At 51.5% G+C, this 17,119-nt stretch overlaps 2 protein-coding genes across 2 annotated transcripts; both read right to left on the bottom strand.

The window, feature by feature from the left end:
* Positions 1-3,869: 3,869 nt before the first annotated feature.
* Positions 3,870-13,430, bottom strand: Wdr97 (WD repeat domain 97). The gene is made up of 24 exons (XM_048454552.3): positions 13,216-13,430; positions 12,888-13,024; positions 12,117-12,745; positions 11,869-11,990; positions 11,037-11,736; positions 10,801-10,943; positions 10,481-10,717; positions 10,312-10,402; positions 9,999-10,131; positions 9,795-9,916; positions 9,500-9,560; positions 9,186-9,335; positions 8,833-9,090; positions 8,624-8,746; positions 8,464-8,547; positions 7,366-7,491; positions 7,071-7,283; positions 6,809-6,994; positions 6,488-6,685; positions 6,281-6,402; positions 6,050-6,206; positions 4,834-5,372; positions 4,691-4,752; positions 3,870-4,604 (listed from the first exon to the last, which is right to left on the bottom strand). The coding sequence occupies exons 1-24, from the start codon at positions 13,349-13,351 to the stop codon at positions 4,390-4,392; spliced, it is 4,944 nt and encodes a 1,647-aa protein (XP_048310509.3). The 5' UTR covers positions 13,352-13,430; the 3' UTR covers positions 3,870-4,389.
* Positions 13,431-13,505: 75 nt separating this feature from the next.
* Positions 13,506-16,418, bottom strand: Maf1 (MAF1 negative regulator of RNA polymerase III). Its single transcript, XM_048454548.2, has 8 exons — positions 16,280-16,418; positions 15,335-15,466; positions 15,100-15,228; positions 14,862-15,027; positions 14,616-14,737; positions 14,415-14,534; positions 14,166-14,300; positions 13,506-14,034 (listed from the first exon to the last, which is right to left on the bottom strand). The coding sequence occupies exons 2-8, from the start codon at positions 15,415-15,417 to the stop codon at positions 14,013-14,015; spliced, it is 777 nt and encodes a 258-aa protein (XP_048310505.1). The 5' UTR covers positions 15,418-15,466; positions 16,280-16,418; the 3' UTR covers positions 13,506-14,012.
* Positions 16,419-17,119: the final 701 nt, after the last annotated feature.

Below are 17,119 nucleotides of genomic sequence, written 5' to 3'. Positions count from 1 at the left end.
AACCCGATGGTGCAGGACTCCCGGTGAGAATTCAGCCTCTGACTTTACAGAAAGCCCAACTTTGGGGCATTTGTCAGCACTTCTTCAGTGATAGAAGCCTGGGTTAAATAGGCTTGGACAAAATGGGTAGTTAGTGTTGCAGGTTTGGGGGAGTCTGGCGACAGACACTGCACACAGCTCTCTAGCACCCTGTTCGGTTTCTTCCTTCCTCACCTCTCTGCTTCTCTGAGACTCCATATTATCTTTACCTTCTACTGACACATTTGTTAGCACAGGTGAGAGGACACTGACCTTCGCAGCTACACAATCCTGGCAGAGATTCTTTCTCTGAAAGAAAGTTTCTTTCAGTACTGGGGTCTTTTCCAGGAATGTATTCCATTCGGTGTTTCTTGTGCCTCTACTACTAATTTGTTGCTTGGGGTCCTTGCTCTCCCAAGATAGTATCTGGAGTTTTTCCAGGGCTGGTCCTTGACAGCTTTCCTAACCCTCAACTTCTGACAGCTGCAATAATTACAGATCCTAGGCAGCCTTAAATACCGACTGGGACCCTTGGCACTACAGTGACTATAGTGTTTTAGCTCTCGGTTGGGCCTAAGTGTCCAGATTTCCCAGCCTTTGACAATGGCTAGTGATACTGTTCCGAGAAGAGGCTAAGACCCTTGCCTCTTAAAGCCACTGCTGCCACTGTTTCTACTACTGCTCTACTGCTTGTTTTGATAATATCTTTGCACACTGTGTAAAGATGTGTCTCTGTTTTATATCACCTGGCTAAGGCACCTTCTGATTGGTTTAATAAAGAGCTGAATGACCAATAGCTAGGCAGGAGAGGATAGGCTGGACTTGCAGACAGAGATAGGAACCCTGGAAAAGAATCTGAGGTGGGGGATTTGCCAGCCAGACACGGAGGAGGTTGGACATACTGTACCAAGGAGAGGTTACGAGCTATGTGGCAGAACACAGATTAATATAAACAGGCTAATTTAAATTTTAAGAGCTAGTTGGGAACAAACCTAAGCTAAAACCATGCTTTCATAATTAGTAAAAAGCCTCCATGTCATTATCCAGGAGCTGGTAGTCCAGAGGAAGACCCGTATGACAGCTGCTTCCCCATTGCTGCCTCTTTTGCAGCTCTGCTGCTGTGTCTCCATTGTCTTCACTGTCTTCACTTTCTTTCCTTGCCATACCAGCCCACCCAAATCTAGAAAAGTAGGTGAGAAAGGATGGGCATCGTGGTACACACCTTTAATCCCAGCACTTGGGAGGCAGAGACAAGTGGATCTCTGTGAGTTTGAATCCAGTCTAATCTGCATAGTTGTCGGCAGAGTTTCTCTGTGTCTTGGCAGCTGCTCCCGAATAACCACTCAGAGACTTATTAATTATAAATGATTGGCCGAAAACTCAGGCTTATTACTAGCTAACTCTTACATTTTAAATCAACCCATATTTCTTACCTACCCTCTGCCACGTGGCGGTACCTTGTTTCAACACAGCATGTTCATCTTCTCTTTGCATCTGCTCGCAACTCTCAAGACTCCATCCTTCTTCCCAGCATCCTGTTATTGCTGTCTTGCCTATACCTCCTGCTAGCTACCAGCCAGTCTGCCTTTATTAAACCAATCAGAAGGTAGCTTGGCAAAGACATATCTTCACAGTGTACAAAAAGATTATTCCATAACACATATAACACATAGCAGGTTCTGGTTTGTCTCAAAAAAAAAAAAAAAAAAGATCTCTGGCAAAAACTTTTCTTTGGCCCAGTGCTGGAATGGTACAAGAAATGTTCCTACCGGATATAGTCCCAGCATTTAGGAAGCTGAGATAGGAATCCAGATTTCTGAGGTCACCCCTGCCTAAACGACTTTGAAACCAATCTGCTGTACACACAGGCGTCTCAAAAAAAAAAAAAAATCTCCCAGCTTGTTTACAAAGAGAACCACACAGCCTATATATAATCAGAAGTCAACCATTTGCACCAATCGGAACAGGTCATTTCCCAAATGAAGGATAGCAGCTATACCAATGAAAGCAGTGCTTTTTTTTTTCCTTGTAACAGTCACAGTCTCCTTTGCTAGACTATCAGAGGAAGTGCTCATCTGACCTGGTACAAATAGTTGCTAGGAATGGCCTACCCAAAGCTTCTTCAAACGTCATTGCTGAAGCCACACCTCTTGGAGCTGAAGTTGTATTTTAGCTTTGCACATCTGTAGAATATTCAAAATAGCCAGTGCTAGCATAAGGGTGTTCTAGCCAGCTTCCTGGCATGCAGTCCTTTGCTCAAGGATATTGGGGCACGATGGAGGAGGTCTAATGATGTCAGCCAGGAAATCCAGTAGCCTTGTCCTCCAAAGAAAGAACATTTTCTAAAAGTCTTCAATAAACAGGGGCCCAGTGGTTGAAGGACTTGCCCTGCAAGCATGAGGACTGGAGTTTGGTTTTTGTTTTGTTTTGTTTTTTGAGATAGGGTTTCTCTGTGTAGCCCTGTCTGTCCTGAAACTTGCTGTGTAGTCCATGCTGGCCTCGAACTTACTGAGATCTGCCTGACTCTGCCTACCAAGTGCTGGGATTAAAAGCATTCAAGGACTGGAGTTTGGATATCCAAAACCTATGTATAATTAATAGATACCAATAAAAACATAGATGGATAAATAAATCAGGTATAGTGTTTCATGTCTAATCTCACTACTCAAGAAGTTGAGGCAGGAATATCATAAATTTGAAGTCAGCCTGTTCTATAGAATGAGACTGTCTCACAAAACAAAACAAAACTGAAAACCTTCTTAGAATGGTTGACTTTGATAACAACACAGATAGAGTCCCCTAGAAATGGAGTCTCAATGAGGGACTGTCTACATTAAATTGGCCTATGGACATGTCTGTGGGGGGGATATCTGAATTAATGGAAAGACTTTGCCCGCTGTGGGTGACACCAATCCCTAGGGAGGGGGTCCTGAATTTTCTAAAAGTGGAGAAAGCAGACTTGCACCAGCATACATGAGTCTTTGCTGCCTGCTCCTGACTGTGGGTGTAATGTGACTCGCTGCTCCAGGTTCTTGCTGCCCTGACTTCTTCACAACGATGGACTGCCATCTAGAATTGCAGCTAAGGGGAGGGAAGGGTTGGTTTCATTTAAACTTTTCAGGTCATAGTCTGTCACTTAGGGAAGTCAGAACAGGAACCTGAAGGTAAAAACTGGAGCAGGAGCCGTGGAGGAGTGCTGCTCCTCATGGCTTGCTCAGACTGCTTTCTTAAACAACCCAAGACCACCTGCCCAGGAATGGCACCACTCACAGTGGGCTGGGCCCTTCCACACCAATCATTAATCTAGAACAGTGCCCCATAGACTTGCCCACAGGCTTGCCCACAAGCCAGTTTGGTGGGAGCATTTTTTCAGTTGAAGTTCCCCCTTCTCAAATGACTTTAGCTTGTATAAAGTTGACAAAAAAAAAAAAAAGCCAGGCAGTGGTGGCACATGTCTATAATTCCAGCATTTGGGAGGCAGAGGCAGGCAGATTTCTGAGTTGGAGGCCAACCTGGTCTAAGAGTGAGTCCAGGACAGCTAGAGCTACACAGAAAAACCTTCTCTTGAAAAACAAACAAAAAAATCCAACAAACAAAAACTAACCAGAACAGCATATGAACCATAAAAACAGAAGCCTACAAAGAAAGAGAGAGAAACAGCTCTCACCTCTGGGCCTGGAGAACAAAGGGAAGAGGGTATCAAACTGGGCACAAGTTCCACCTGACTCCTTTTCCTTAAATGTCATCTGGTTCAGTCATTAGTGTACTTGTTGCAGACATCTTACTGCTGAGATCTACTTGGTACACACATGCAAGCAAAACACTCTTATATAATTAAATAGGGTCAGGCGTGGTGGCACATGCCTTTAATCCCAGCACTTAGGAGGCAGACACAGGTGGATCTCTGAGTTCCAGGACAGCCAGGGCTATGCAGAAAGACTTTTGTTTAAAAAATCAAAACAAAACAACAAAGAATAAAAATAAAAATAGGTCTTCTATCCGAGCATTCAGGAGGCAGAGGCAGGCGGATCTCTGTGAGTTCGATGGAAGCATGGTCTACAAAAGTGAGTTCCAGAACAGCCAGGATTGTTACACAGAGAAACCCTGTTTCAAAAAACCGTAACTAACTAACTAACTAACTAACTAAATAACAAATAAATAGGATGTAAAACAATGAAATTTGATATCAACTTTTGGCCTCCAAAAGCATGCATGCATATGTTCATTTGCACACAAGTGAACATGTATATATACACACAATAAGTAAATAAATAAATATATATATATGTATATATTTTTTTTAATTCAGACCAAACATGGTAATGTTATTTGCCAAGGTGGTAGGACTGGGCCTTGACCATGGAACCTTGACTATCTGTAGATGTTAGGGCTTGTGTCTTGGGGCAGAAAGTAGCGTTGCAGTGTAGGTTGGAGGAGCAGTGGGGGCAGCGCCCGTGGGGGTGCAGGCCAACCTGGGGGAAAAGGCTGCAACTCCACTCGTGGCAGTGGCAGCTTCAGCACCCGAAGGGAGCCATCACGAGCCAGTAGGCCCTGGCGGTACAGCCTGTGACCTGGATGCAGGGAGCCTGGATGCAGGAGAGTGAAGCTGTAGGCTGAGGTTGAGTTGGGGCGGGGGCATTAGGGTTCAATTCTTACCCCTGTGTCTACTCACGCCTAAGAAACATCCCAAAGCTTTGTTGCTTGGTCTCCTGTAGCCGAAAAATGGGATAGAGCCTGAAGAAGGAAGAGGATTCAATCAGACCTTCCTCTGCAGCCTATGCAGGGTCAACCTGACAAGCCCACAGTAATGCGCACCAGCGATCCCGGGGCGGCCGCACCACAATGTTGGGCCGTAGTTGGCTTAAGCGTAAGGCATGTAAGTGCTCCTCTTCCTCTTCCTCCAGCAAGTTCTGCTGTTGTGTCCGGTGCTTCTCACAGAAGAAATTAAGCACATCAATATAAAAAAGGTCCACTATCTGAGAGTGTGACCAATCTGTCTCCTCCAGTGGCGGTGGCCCTTTTTTAACTGCAGTGGGCACAGGAACATGCAAGTTGTCCTGAGACACAGAACAGAAGGCCTGCAGGGTATCAGCGAGGACTCTTTTGTTTGACCGCATGCGAGAATGTGTCTTAATGCTTGCAGTCTGGAGATCTAGCATGGATGATAACATGGGCTCCAAAAGTGAAGACACAGGTGACACCATCAGCTCTTGAATACGCAAGGAGACTTCCGATGCTCGGGAGGGTAGCCAAGGGGTGCTCAAGAGTGCCCCAGAGACAAGGGAGGCTTGCGAGGAGACCTCCCTGAGAGGTTCCATAGAAGCACTGGCTGCAGACTGCTCCAAGTTACTCATCTGAGGAGAGTGGCCCATGGAGTAAGGACCGTATCTCTGATTTTTTATTAATATTAATATTAATATAATATTATATTAAAATTAATTAAAATAACATCATTATATCAAAGTTAATATAATATAATAATATTGATATGATATTATTACTATTTTAATTAATATTAATAAATAATTAATATTTAATTTTTATTAATATTTATGGTTTGTTTAGCTTTATTTTATGTGCACAGGTGTGAAGGTGTCAGATCCTCTGCAACTGGATCTTCAGACAGTTGTGAGCTGCCATGTGGGTGCTGGGAATTGAACTTGGGTCCTCTGGAAGAGCAGTCAGTGCTCTTAATCACCGAGCCATCTCTCTAGCCCCTGTATCTCTGAGTTTTCCTTCAGCTAGAGTCCTAGCCCCAGGGAGAGGGTGCCTCATCCAGCCCCTCCTCCCCCTCCATCCCAGTAAAGCCCCCTCCATCCCAGTAAAGCCCCTTCCATCCCAATAAAGCCCCTTCCATCCCAGTAAAGCCTCTTCCATCCCAGTAAAGCCATCTGTTGTGTAGAGAGTTTTCAAGAAATATTCTGGTTGGTGAAAACCCAGCGGGGCATTCCTATGGGCACCCATGATCTTCTGGGAGACCTCAGAAGAAGGCAACAGGTAGGTGAGTCACCCAGTGCTTGGCCCACCAGACCTGAAGACTAATTTCCTCCAGCTTCTGTTGACATTGTATGCGTATATTGGCCTTGGAGTCAAGGTTGAAGTTCTCAGCCCAGACCGCCAACTCCTTGAATAGGAAGCCCTGTGGGTCCTGGAGGCCCAGTGCAACCAGCAGATTCCTGAGTTCTTGCCTGGAACAGGTGGATGAGGCTTAATCCAAGTCTTCCCAAGCTGGTAGGGCAAACCCAGCAGGAGCTCAACTCACTGACAACTGGCTGGTGAGTAGAGGTAGTAGGTCAGGATCTCCAAAACCACATCTAAGACCTCCAGGGTGCAGGCCAGGAGCAGCTGCAGCGCCAGCATCACAAACTGCTTCTGAATCTTGTCCTAGGCTCAAGAGTAGGCTGGCACTAGGGAACTGTGGTTGATTCTGGAAGTAGGTGAGGATATGGGGTACTGTGGAGGGATTCACCTGGAGGCTAGGGGGCTGGTCTTGGTTGAGCAAGTACAAGAGTTTGGCCTGCAGCCGGCTGCGCAGATCACTGCTCATCTCAGGAAACAGCCTCCGTAGGGCATTTAGAATATTTACTCTTTCTGCCCAGGTAGCCTGCTGCAGGAAGTCCACAAACATCGAAGCCAAGCCCTCTATGGTGCCCATCTCTGGATAGGCCTGTGGGAAGATTTGCTGAAGCCCTGCCCATCCCTAACTCCACTCTGCATGTGGAGTAGCCCCTACCTTCACTCCTTCCCCCACGCCCAGCCTGGGCTTCCCAGCTTCCCAGAGTCTCCTAACCTCCAGGGTAAAGAGAGGGAACAGCTTTTTGAACCAGTTCTGGACAACAAAATGATGCAGGAACTTGGGCAAATGCCCATAGCGCTCTTCCAAGAGTGAGCGCCCATGGTGGTGATGGTGGGAAACCACTTGGGTCTTGGGCTTGACGACTTCAGGTTGAGGTTTTGTGGGCAACTCCGTGGAACTCTAAGGAAAATGAAAGAAGCTTCAAACCCATCTCTGAGCACCAATCTTCCCCTTCGTGAGATCCTAGAGTGCCTACATGAATGTCTGCTTCCCAGAGTTCTGACTGCTGTTCAGAAGTTGAAGAAGAGGAGATGTGGTCCATCTCCTCCAACTCTTCATCCTCCTCTTCATTGTCCTCTCCTTCTCCTCTCTTACGTGACCTCTGAAGCCAATAGATCAGTTTCTTTCGCCACCTGCCAGTAGAATGCTTTCGGCGCTTTAGCCACTGGTCATCCTTGCTTCCAGGTGACTACAGAGGGACAAGAGAGAACATGTGGCAGGCTGTGGAGATAGCAGGGCCCACCCTGCTAACCCCAAGCTCCACTTCTTGCCTTGAATTTGTCCTGGGTGAGTTCTTGTAGGGAGCCAAGGCAGCTGACCTCTGCACGCAACCACATCTGCCGCAGTATCACAGAGTTGGGCACGCAGCCAGGAAAACTGATGGGCTGAGTGCGTTTCTAGATGTAGAGGGCAACAGATTGGGTTGAGAATCACTAGGACATAACCAGGGGGCACCCCCATAATCACGGGCCACCACAAGCTAGACTAGACTGGTAGCTTGCTTGTGTTCTCAACACACAAATGACAGTTTAGCTTGGGAAACCCAATACAAGGTAATCTGGGGGATATGAACTGTAAATGGAAGGAGGAACATAGAGGTGGTTGGTCCCTGGTGAGCACTAACCACACACATGTTCTCTGGGGAACTTAACCTAAAACAGGGGTGTCTATAGAAACCATTTTCAGAGGGGACAGGGAAGGAAGAAACTTGGAGAGAGGCCTCCCCAAGTTGGAAGGGCTAACAATACACCTGAACAGGAGCCTGGTATGTGCTAAGCAAGGGGCTAGGGCCTGCCTGGGTGCCCAGTGTGACCAAATATGGCAAGATGGTGGATCTGGAGGGACTGACCCCACTTGATTGTGCTCTCCTGGAGCACAAGATCTCTGGTCTTTCAGAAAAAGTCTACAGGGAATGTAGCGCTCCTAAAGGGGACAGTGTATGCAGAAACAACCACTGGTGGTGAACCCTTGATTTGGGCCTAATCCTAGAAAGCAACAAGGAATGTGCCACACCAGAACTGGCAAGAATGGAGAGGTACAGGGGTACAGGATTCTTTCTGTTGTTGTTGTTGAGACAGGATTTCTCTGTAGTTTCGGAGCCTGTCCCGGAACTAGCTCTTGTAGATCAGGCTGGCCTTGAACTCACAGAGATCTGCCTGCCTCTGCCTCCCGAGTGCTGGAAATTAAAAGCGTGCACCACCACCGCCCGGCAGAGGTACAGGGTTCTTAAGTCTTGACCCTAGGCTCCAGGTAGGCATAGACCTTAAGTCAGACTGGGACACAATGATTTACAGCCAAGGGAGGTAGGATATGCAAAGAGTGACCCCAGGAAGAGGCCACCTCTGGGAGAAAGGAGGAGTGGGTATCACCCTGTAGGGCTGTATGGTGGCAGGAAAGAAGCCCCCTAGTTTTGAGAGAGGATCTCTGGGCCTTCTGTGCAGCAACAGTGGAACCTGGGGAAGGACAGGGAGTAAGAACAGAGCACAGCCACCCAAGCCCCCCAAACCGCCCTTGAATAGGGGCCCTCACCCTGTGCTTCAGGTAATCAGGTGATGTGTTCAGGTCCATGATCTTCCCTCCAAACGTATCCCACTGCAGCTGCAGATCCAAACTGAGGCCCAGCTCACAGCTCAGCGAGGAACGTGCTAGAAGCTAGGGTACACAAGGAATTACAAGGAGCTGGGGCAGGGACCACAGTGTCAGACATGGGTGGCTATGGGAAGGGAAGAAGGCCTCACCTGGGATGCCTGGCTATGCACTGTCCGGTGAGTGGGTGGAATAGGCAAGGAGACTCGGGGAGGGCGGGCAAAGCGCCTGCCTGGGGCTCCTGGGGTTTGGAAGGCTGAAGGTGGGGACACTGGCTGAACTTCAGTGCTTAATGTAGCCTGCCCACCACTGGTAGCAGCTCCTGGCTGGATCCCCATGTCCTGAGTCTCTTTCTCTGTGATGAAGCCTGCAGTGCCCCACTGCAGGGACTCCCCTTTAGATTTTATGTCCTGGGACAGGAAAAAACAAACAAACAAACAAACATGAAGTCTGTGTCAAATAGGGTGAAGGTTATGACAGGGCCTGGGATTGATCCCATACCTACCAGCAGGTCAGAACCATAGATCAGATGTAAGTAACTGTCAAAGGCTTCCTGGCGCATCTTCCAGGAGAGTTGGGGCCTGGGTGCCGGGACCACCAGTCCTTGCCTCAGTTCTTGAAGGTCTCGATCCCGGGCTATGATATCCTTCAAGTCCTGAAGTGGAGATCAGTGGTCAGCCCCTGCTTCTTTGAAGACTTGCCATGCACTGCCCAAAGCAACCATGAGAGTTCAGGCCAGAGGCTGAGAGGTCGTGGATTGAGAATGAATATGGAGCATGGATGGGCACTGGGCAGGCAATGAGTCAGGTGCGACACTACCTCCTTTAACACTGGCTGCTGAATTGTTGCTGTCTGGTGATGGGTGAAGGGCAAGGTCACACTGTAGATAGAAGCAGGCATAGGTGAGACTCTGGGCATTACTGGTGGAATGGGTTAGAAGCTAGAGTAAGGACCAGCCAGGAGAAAAGGTTCTTGGGTTGAGATGTAGCAATACCAGAGGGACTTGGGAATGCAAAGAACTCACACTGGGGACACACAGCTCTGCAAACCCTGCCCCCCCCACCAGGGACTGGGTAGAACCCTCCACAGTAGCTGAGTAACCCTCCCGGCAGACCTGAGGCTGGCTGCTCCATGTAGGCTGGCAAGCCTCTGCAGCTGGGTGGATGTCAGTGGCTTCTGGCTGTTCAGCGGCAGTGGAGGGTCATTCACCACATCAGGGGACTTCTGACACAATTTCTGAAGAAGCAGGAAGGGCTTTGTTCCCCAGCACCATGTGTGTACAGCGGCCAGTCCCACCTTGACCACTCTGATTGTATACCTCAACCAGATAGGATGTAGGTAGGTAGAGCTTGTGGGACACCAGGCAGAGGCGGGAACCTAGCGCGAGTACCAGGTCTCCAGCATTGTTGGAGAAGGCCAGGGCCTGAGGGGGACCATCCAACTGCAGGAGCCTGCAAGAGTGCCAAGAGTCTAGGGCCTGCTTCATGGAGTTGGAACCTGAGGCAGTGACAGGGACAAGACCCTGTCCCTTTCAGTCCAGCCCCGGAGTTTTAATGGAAAACAGAGGTTAGAAAACCCTTTGGCTATCCTTTAGCCACTAGCTGCCCCCACACTAAAGAGCCCCAGCACACCGCAGCAGGCGGTTCTCCCAGGTCCAGATTCGGATGGTACAGTCCAGGCTGGAGCATGCATATATCTTGAGGGTAGGGCAGCAGCATAGGCCTAGGGGCAGAACTAAAGTTAGGAAGGAAGTAGTTGAGAATAAGGACATAAGCTTCACCTTTGCTTCATTGTCCTCACCAGTGATGTGGTCCGTTGGGTCATCCTGTGGCCGGTGGTCACAGCGCATTTTGTCACCCAGGCCAAACTGCACCAGGCCATAGGTGGCGCTCTCCGGGTCCTCAAAGCCTACAGTGATGCGTTTGCCCAGAGCACAGAGCATTACCGCTGGGTGGCAACAGGAAAAGGTGCATAGCAGGCTCAGGCTCTCCTCGGCATACGGGAACACACGCCACATCTTTACTGTCAGATCGCCACCTTTGGGTAGCAGGAACCAGGGTTGGAACTTTGGGAAGGTGCAGGGGCTCCCAGGCTGTCTTTGAGGGAGAGAAGGTACTGACCTGAAGTAACAATGCTGTTCCAGGTGGACCCAATAGCAGTCACTGGTCCTGGATTGTGTGCTTCTGTACAAAAGACTGTCACTGATGTGCGCCAATCCAGTACAGACAGTGTGCCATTTGAGTGCCCCATCATTGGTAAGTATCTGTGAGAAGTGACGGAGGCTGTTGGTCAAGGCTCTGTCACCAAGTCAGTCACATTTTGCCTTAACCCAGCCTCAGACAGCTGTAGTGCCCACCTGTTCTTATTTTTCCAGGCCCAGGCAATGGCACTGCGGAGCATGTCGCCCTTATTTTGGCGCACAATCTCCCAGCAAGTGAACGCACTACGAGGGTCTGTGAGATGGCTGTAGAGGTGCAGACAGCAGGGCTGAGGCGCTGGGGGTGGAGGTGGACACAGGCGGTGCAGTACGACCATGGGGCAGCGTGCTGCATTGACGCGCAGTAGGTGCCCTGAGTGTGTCAACACCCACAGTGCTTCTCGAGGCAAACAATAAACCACCCCAGCAGCACAGTCCTTCGGTTCCAGCAGCAGTGAACTCACAGTTCGTCCCGTAGCAGCTGACACCAGGTAGACCGATCCATCTGCACAAGTGCATACAAGGCGAGCAGGCAGAGCCGGCTCAACTGGTGCAGGTAGCACTGGCGCTACCTGTAGGTGGAGCACTGGAGCGGATAGCTGTGCTAAAGGCGAATAGAGGTCACACACACGCCACAGCTCCACACTTTTTGAGCACAGAGAGAGCACCGACCAGCCAGGAGCTGCAGGAGCCAGCAAACGGCTCACTCTCTCAAATAATATGTCTTGGTTCCAGCAACCCAGTGTTACCTCTCCCACCTGAGCTGCGGACCTCAGGTCCCATGTGCGAAGCGTCCCATCCTGTGAGGCGGACACTACCAGCGAGGTGTTCTGGAGCACTGTCATAGCTGTCACTGGGCCTGCAGGAGAGGTGTCAGTCATTTTAGCACATCATAGCTTAAGGAGGCATTCCTGGGATTCAGTCAACCCTGAAGGAGGGCAAGCTCAGGATGAGAGAGAAGAGCTGCAAGAGTTGCCTGGCTGTGGCACACCTGTGTGGCCCACGAACACCATCCGGATCTGCCAGTCAGCCTCCCACACCTTCACAGTACTGTCCCGGGAAGCTGTCACCATGGCTTCTGCCTCCTCACAGTATTCCAGGTCTGAGATGATGCTAGACATAAGAGAATGGGAAGCCCAGTGGATTCAGCACAGTCGTATCTGTGGGTCCTATAGCCCACAAAGTGATTGGCTCTCCTTAAGGGATCTGCCTCCCATCCCGTCCCTGGACTCCCCTCACGTTTTATGCAGATCCTGGCACACATTTATTAGCGTCCAGGCGTCCAGATCAAAAGTGAGCACTGCCGAGCCATAGGCAGCAAAGCAATGCTGGGTGCCCTGGTCATCTTCCGGCCCTAGAGCCAGCCTCTTGAGAGAGCCAGACAAGCCTGGCGGTGGTTGCAAAGGTGAGCCACAGGACACCAGGCGGCGACCCCCTGAACGGAACTTCCAGAGCTCCAGTCTGCCTCCTACCTGGGCCACAAGTAACAGTCCCAGGCTGGGCACTGGTAAGCAACACAGAGGCTCCTGGCCCAGTGTCTTGTTCTCCTGTGGCGGGCTCAGCCAGAGCAGGTGGAAATCTGGCCCTAATATGGCCAGTCCAGCTGGGCCCCAGCCTACAAAGCGGCCAACTTCTCCCAAAGGGCCAGGCACAGTCACTAGCCCATTAAGTACCACAGGCGCCTGCAGCTTTGCCTGCGCCCAGCCATCCTTGGTATACTGATGCAGGTAACCTTCACCATCTAGTACCATGAAGCGTCCACCCACTGGGTCCTGCACTACTGAGCACAGGCCAGCTGCCACCTCCAGACGACGCAGTGGCTCCAGTCCGTGTGTCATCCGAGTGACTCGCAACTCTGCTCTTTTCTCCTGCAGGCCAGAGTACACAGACATGCATGTGAATAGTGGAGGCCTGAGCTCATCTGCCTGGGGAGACTCGAAAGGACCAGTGGAATTGGTGCCCAGTGTCTTTAGGGAAGAGCCCAGCTAGAAACCTAGTAAAGAGCCACACCTTTTCTACAATGTCATGGAGGTATGTGCGTAGATGCAGCCACAGCAGTCGGGCTCGGGATTTCAGTGTCATTTTCCGCCACCTCTGGCTATTTGTAAAGAGCTGCAGGACCGGTGGTGGCTCATCCAGACCCAATTCTGTAAGTCAGTGGAGGATGTGGTGTCACTATAGCCTTGTGCCCTAACCCTGGAGGTGGGAAGCATCACTGAGCCCTCCTCTGAGAGACATGATGGGTCAGGGACTGTCCAGGGCACTTCTGGGACTGAACAAAAGTCTGAGAAACATCTGCCTCCTAGTAGGGTGCCTGGACAATGGTAGGTGCCCTCACCATTCTTTTCTGAGAGCACCCCAGGATCTGGGACATCACAGCATTCCTGATCATACACGTCTGTGTCCAGAACCGCATTGTCGCCCTCTGATGGAAAGAGGTTGCTTGCGTCTAACATGTCCTCCATGTCAACCATGGACAATCTCAGAGGTACGAGGTTTAACAGCTCTTGAGACTAAATAACGGAAAGGCAGTAGCTGTTGCTAAGATACCAGAGGTTGCCGGCCCCGCCCCACGACGCAGGCCCCGCCCCACGACGCAGGCCCCGCCCCCACACACTCCCCTGTTCCTTCGAAGTCACAGAAACTTTTATTGGAAATGAATGAGCTGCAGCAAAGTGACACTCAGTGCATGTGGCCCACCTCGTAAGGTGGGGGACAAAAGTGGGCACCAGGGGCTGGCCCAAGACCAGACCCCATAAAACACTGGGCACCGCTTACAGGGCCTCAAGTCTCTGGCCCTTAGAGCTGGAGTGTACAGGCCCAGTAAGAAATACAAAAATAAATTCTGTGATCCAGCTGTCCTGTCCGTGGCAGGCTGGCGGTGCAGAGCAGTCACTTTCTATCCAGCCCTGTGCTGTCTAATCCAGCCACAGCATGGGCAGTAAGAGCCTGCAGGGATGAGTGGACGTCCACAGGCTGAAACCAAAGGGCTAGGCAGATATAGACTTGGGCAGCGCCAGGATGGCGGCAGTGCCAGGGTGTAGCCAGCATCTGGGGAGGCTCTGGAACTCTGTAGGTAGACAAGTTCAGGCATTGGTCGAAGCTGGATGAAGCTGAGACCTCTGCTTTTCCGCATCACATACAGATCACTGGAACCCTAGGCAGAAGTTGGCACAGAGTAGGACTTCAGGAGGTACCACTCAGACCAGGCAGAGAATTCTGATTTTCCCCACCCACTCCAGGCTCTAGAGTTCGAAGCCATGACAGTAGCCTCCACCACCACCACACCTGTCTTCCTCCATGGTGCTGGTCTCCTCCGCCCTGCCTTCACTGCCTCCACGTCCACTCTCTTCATCAACCTCTTCTGCTCCCAGTTCCAAGTCCAGTGCATTGCCTGCTTCTGAGGGTGTGTAGGTAGAGCCACTGGGTGGGGAGAGAGATACCAGTCTTAGGACCAGCTACCCAGGCCTTCTCAGGGAGAATAGACCCAGTTAAGGAATAGGGGGCTGGAGAAAGGGAGGTGGCAATGGTACCAACCTGATGGAGCGGCAGCTAAAGAAGACAATTCGTTTAAGACGCTTGTTGTAAAAGAAATAATTGAATGACCAGAGGCTTCCATCTTCCCCAAAGGGGTCTGAGTCCAGATCTGGGTTATAGCTGAAGGAGGAGGAAAGCAGAGGGATGAGGCTCTCTCTGCCACACACCCTGCCATGTATACCTGCAAAGATGTGAGCCCACCTGTAGATGTCACATTCGGCTAAGCAGATTTCCTCATCCACCGCATTCCACAGCTGTGGCTTCAGGGCCTTGAAGTCTTCCCGAACAGCAGAGAACAGGCTGCAGTTGACGGCATTTACCACCTACGGCGGATTACAACAGGGATGACAAGGGGCCAGGGCGGCAGGTGGAACCCAAGCATCTACTCAAAGTGGGGAGGGCGATGGTCATGACTACAAGGTTTTGGGTCCCTCTTCCCATCCTTACCCAGCTAAGGCTGGGCTCCCGGCTGAATTCATGGCTTCTGGCTGTGCTGAAGTCATAGTCTGGCCTGAAGGACTCATTGAGTGTGGCAATCAGATAGAAGAGCGTCTTGCGACTGCACTTGTCACTGAGAGGGCTTTCATCCTCGCCGCCCTGGCTCTTGCTGAGTCTGAACAGAGATAAATGTCAGGCTTGCCCACCATTCATTCCACACATCCCCAAGGTAGGCTCCTCAGCTTACCTGCTGGGACTGAGGCCTGAAGTCTGGGGTGGGGACAGTGCCTCCAACACATGGGGCTGGCCCTCCTGGCAGAACTGCTTGAACATGTGTTTATCATCTCCTGCCATCTTACACGAGTAGCTTTCAATCCTACAAAATGCAGGCAGGATCATGGAGCACGCTGACCCCAAGGAGTTGACTCAGGGGTTAAGACGGTGGCCTCCGAGAGTCTGATCCCCAGAGCCTCCAGCCTCACCTGCCAATAATATGGGCATCTCCAGTCTCCACTGTCAACTGCGAGTTGATGGCCTCAAAGCTGGAGTTCTCCAGTAGCTTCATGTCCTTTGGGCGGGGGCTTCTCGTGCCAGAGGGACTAGTGCAGTGCTACCTGAGAATGTGGGAAGCCAGGTTTGGCTACCTAGCTCCCAAGGCTCTGCCTGCAGCCTTCCCACCCACTAGTTGAGCACTGTTTGCAGCTGGGTCTGGCTGAGTCCATCCGGTAGCTCCTCGCCTTCCCCTTACCTGCCCCTGAACACTCAGCATTGGCAGGGAAATGATCCTGTTACCTGAGGATGGCAAGACCAGGGTCCAGCTTAACTCCAACTCCTCCTACATGCTACAAGAGTCCTGGAGCTGGCTGGGAGTGGGGGGAGGGAGTTGAGAGAGTCACCCTGTATTCTGCTCACTCTGAAAGTATTGGAAAATCCCTCTCTCGACGTTCCCTACCCCAAATCGGCACTCTGTAGACACCCTCAGACTGTACTAAGGGTCTCACTCAGGCTAAGAACCTGTAATCTGGTTCGGAACCGGGCACCTGAGGGTCACCTGTATGGGCTTTCTTCCCCAGTTCTATGGGTTGTTTCGCTGTTTCCAGGCGAGAAGAGGAAACCCATGAGTTCTTCAGTTCCATTTGCAATTATGCCTAATTCTCTCTTTGTACGCCAAACTGCATAGGGCGGCCCTACCGCCTCTGCAGGTTCAGTCCAGCAGTCTCCTGGCATTGCCGCCCCGGGAGCAGAGAGGCACCAGCGGATTCGTAAGAGGAAACTACAAGCCCTAGGAGGCAGTGCACCAAGAGAGGAGCTCGGGCTAGGCAGCGGCAAAACTACAAGTCCCATGAGGCAGTGCACAGGCGCGAGCCCTGCCTGGGACTGTGGTTCCCGCAATCCGGGACCGCTTGGAGCACAAGGCGGACACCCACCTGCTAGGAATGGGCTAGATCAAGCCAGACTAGCCGGGTTGCTTAGCGTCGGTGCTGAGATGACGACGGCACGGGCTGCGCGCGGCGCGGGCTCCTCAGGACTGGAGGGCGGCGCCGCGGCCTCCACTCGGGCCGCACTGTATCCGGGGGAAGAAGCTTCGCGGCGACGTCCCGTTACTCCAGGCCCTGCCGGCCCATACGGGCTGCAGCCGCGACATAGCCTCGCCCCCCTGCAGCACTCGGTTTTGCGACTGACCTGCCGCGGACCGCCACAGATCGCACCAGACAGCGAACGAAACAGCGACCTCCGCCTCCCCCGGCCCGACTACAACAAGCGGCCGACAGGCCCAGCCCCACTCCTCTGAATGGTCCGCTCCGACCTCAGGATCCAGACCGCGACAAGCAATTGGGGGAATTCTCCGCCACTCAGCCTTATCTTCCACTTCTACTGGCTGTGTAGCTTGTCTGTCTCGCCCTCGCTTACGAACCCGCCTCCCCTCTTAGTGTTCATTGGTTAGGGCAGTCCCGCCCCGCCCTCGGGGGGGGCAACCCTTTTCCCAGGGTGGAACAGAGTCTCCAAGCGTCTGGTGTGTGTTTGTGTGGATTGGCGCCCTGCTCCTGCCAGGTACTGGCGTTGCCTTACGTCGGACAGCGGCTATCGCCCGTGCGAACCTTTGAGAAAAGTCCATCCTTCATTTTGTGACCGGTGTCTGGTCTCTGACACTGTCCCCGGGCCCAGCTCAAACGTGACTAGCGTGCCTGGAAATTGGACCTTCTCTATCCCCGAGCACAGCAGGTGGTCAAGCTCAGGTAGTGCGCGACCCTGGGGCTTTCGTGTTC

The sequence above is a fragment of the Myodes glareolus genome, chromosome 19, assembly GCF_982192425.1.
Source record: "Myodes glareolus chromosome 19, mMyoGla1.1, whole genome shotgun sequence".
Lineage (NCBI taxonomy): Eukaryota > Metazoa > Chordata > Mammalia > Rodentia > Cricetidae > Myodes > Myodes glareolus.
Note: the sequence above shows the minus strand (reverse complement) of the source record. Positions and strands in the feature narration are given on the sequence as shown.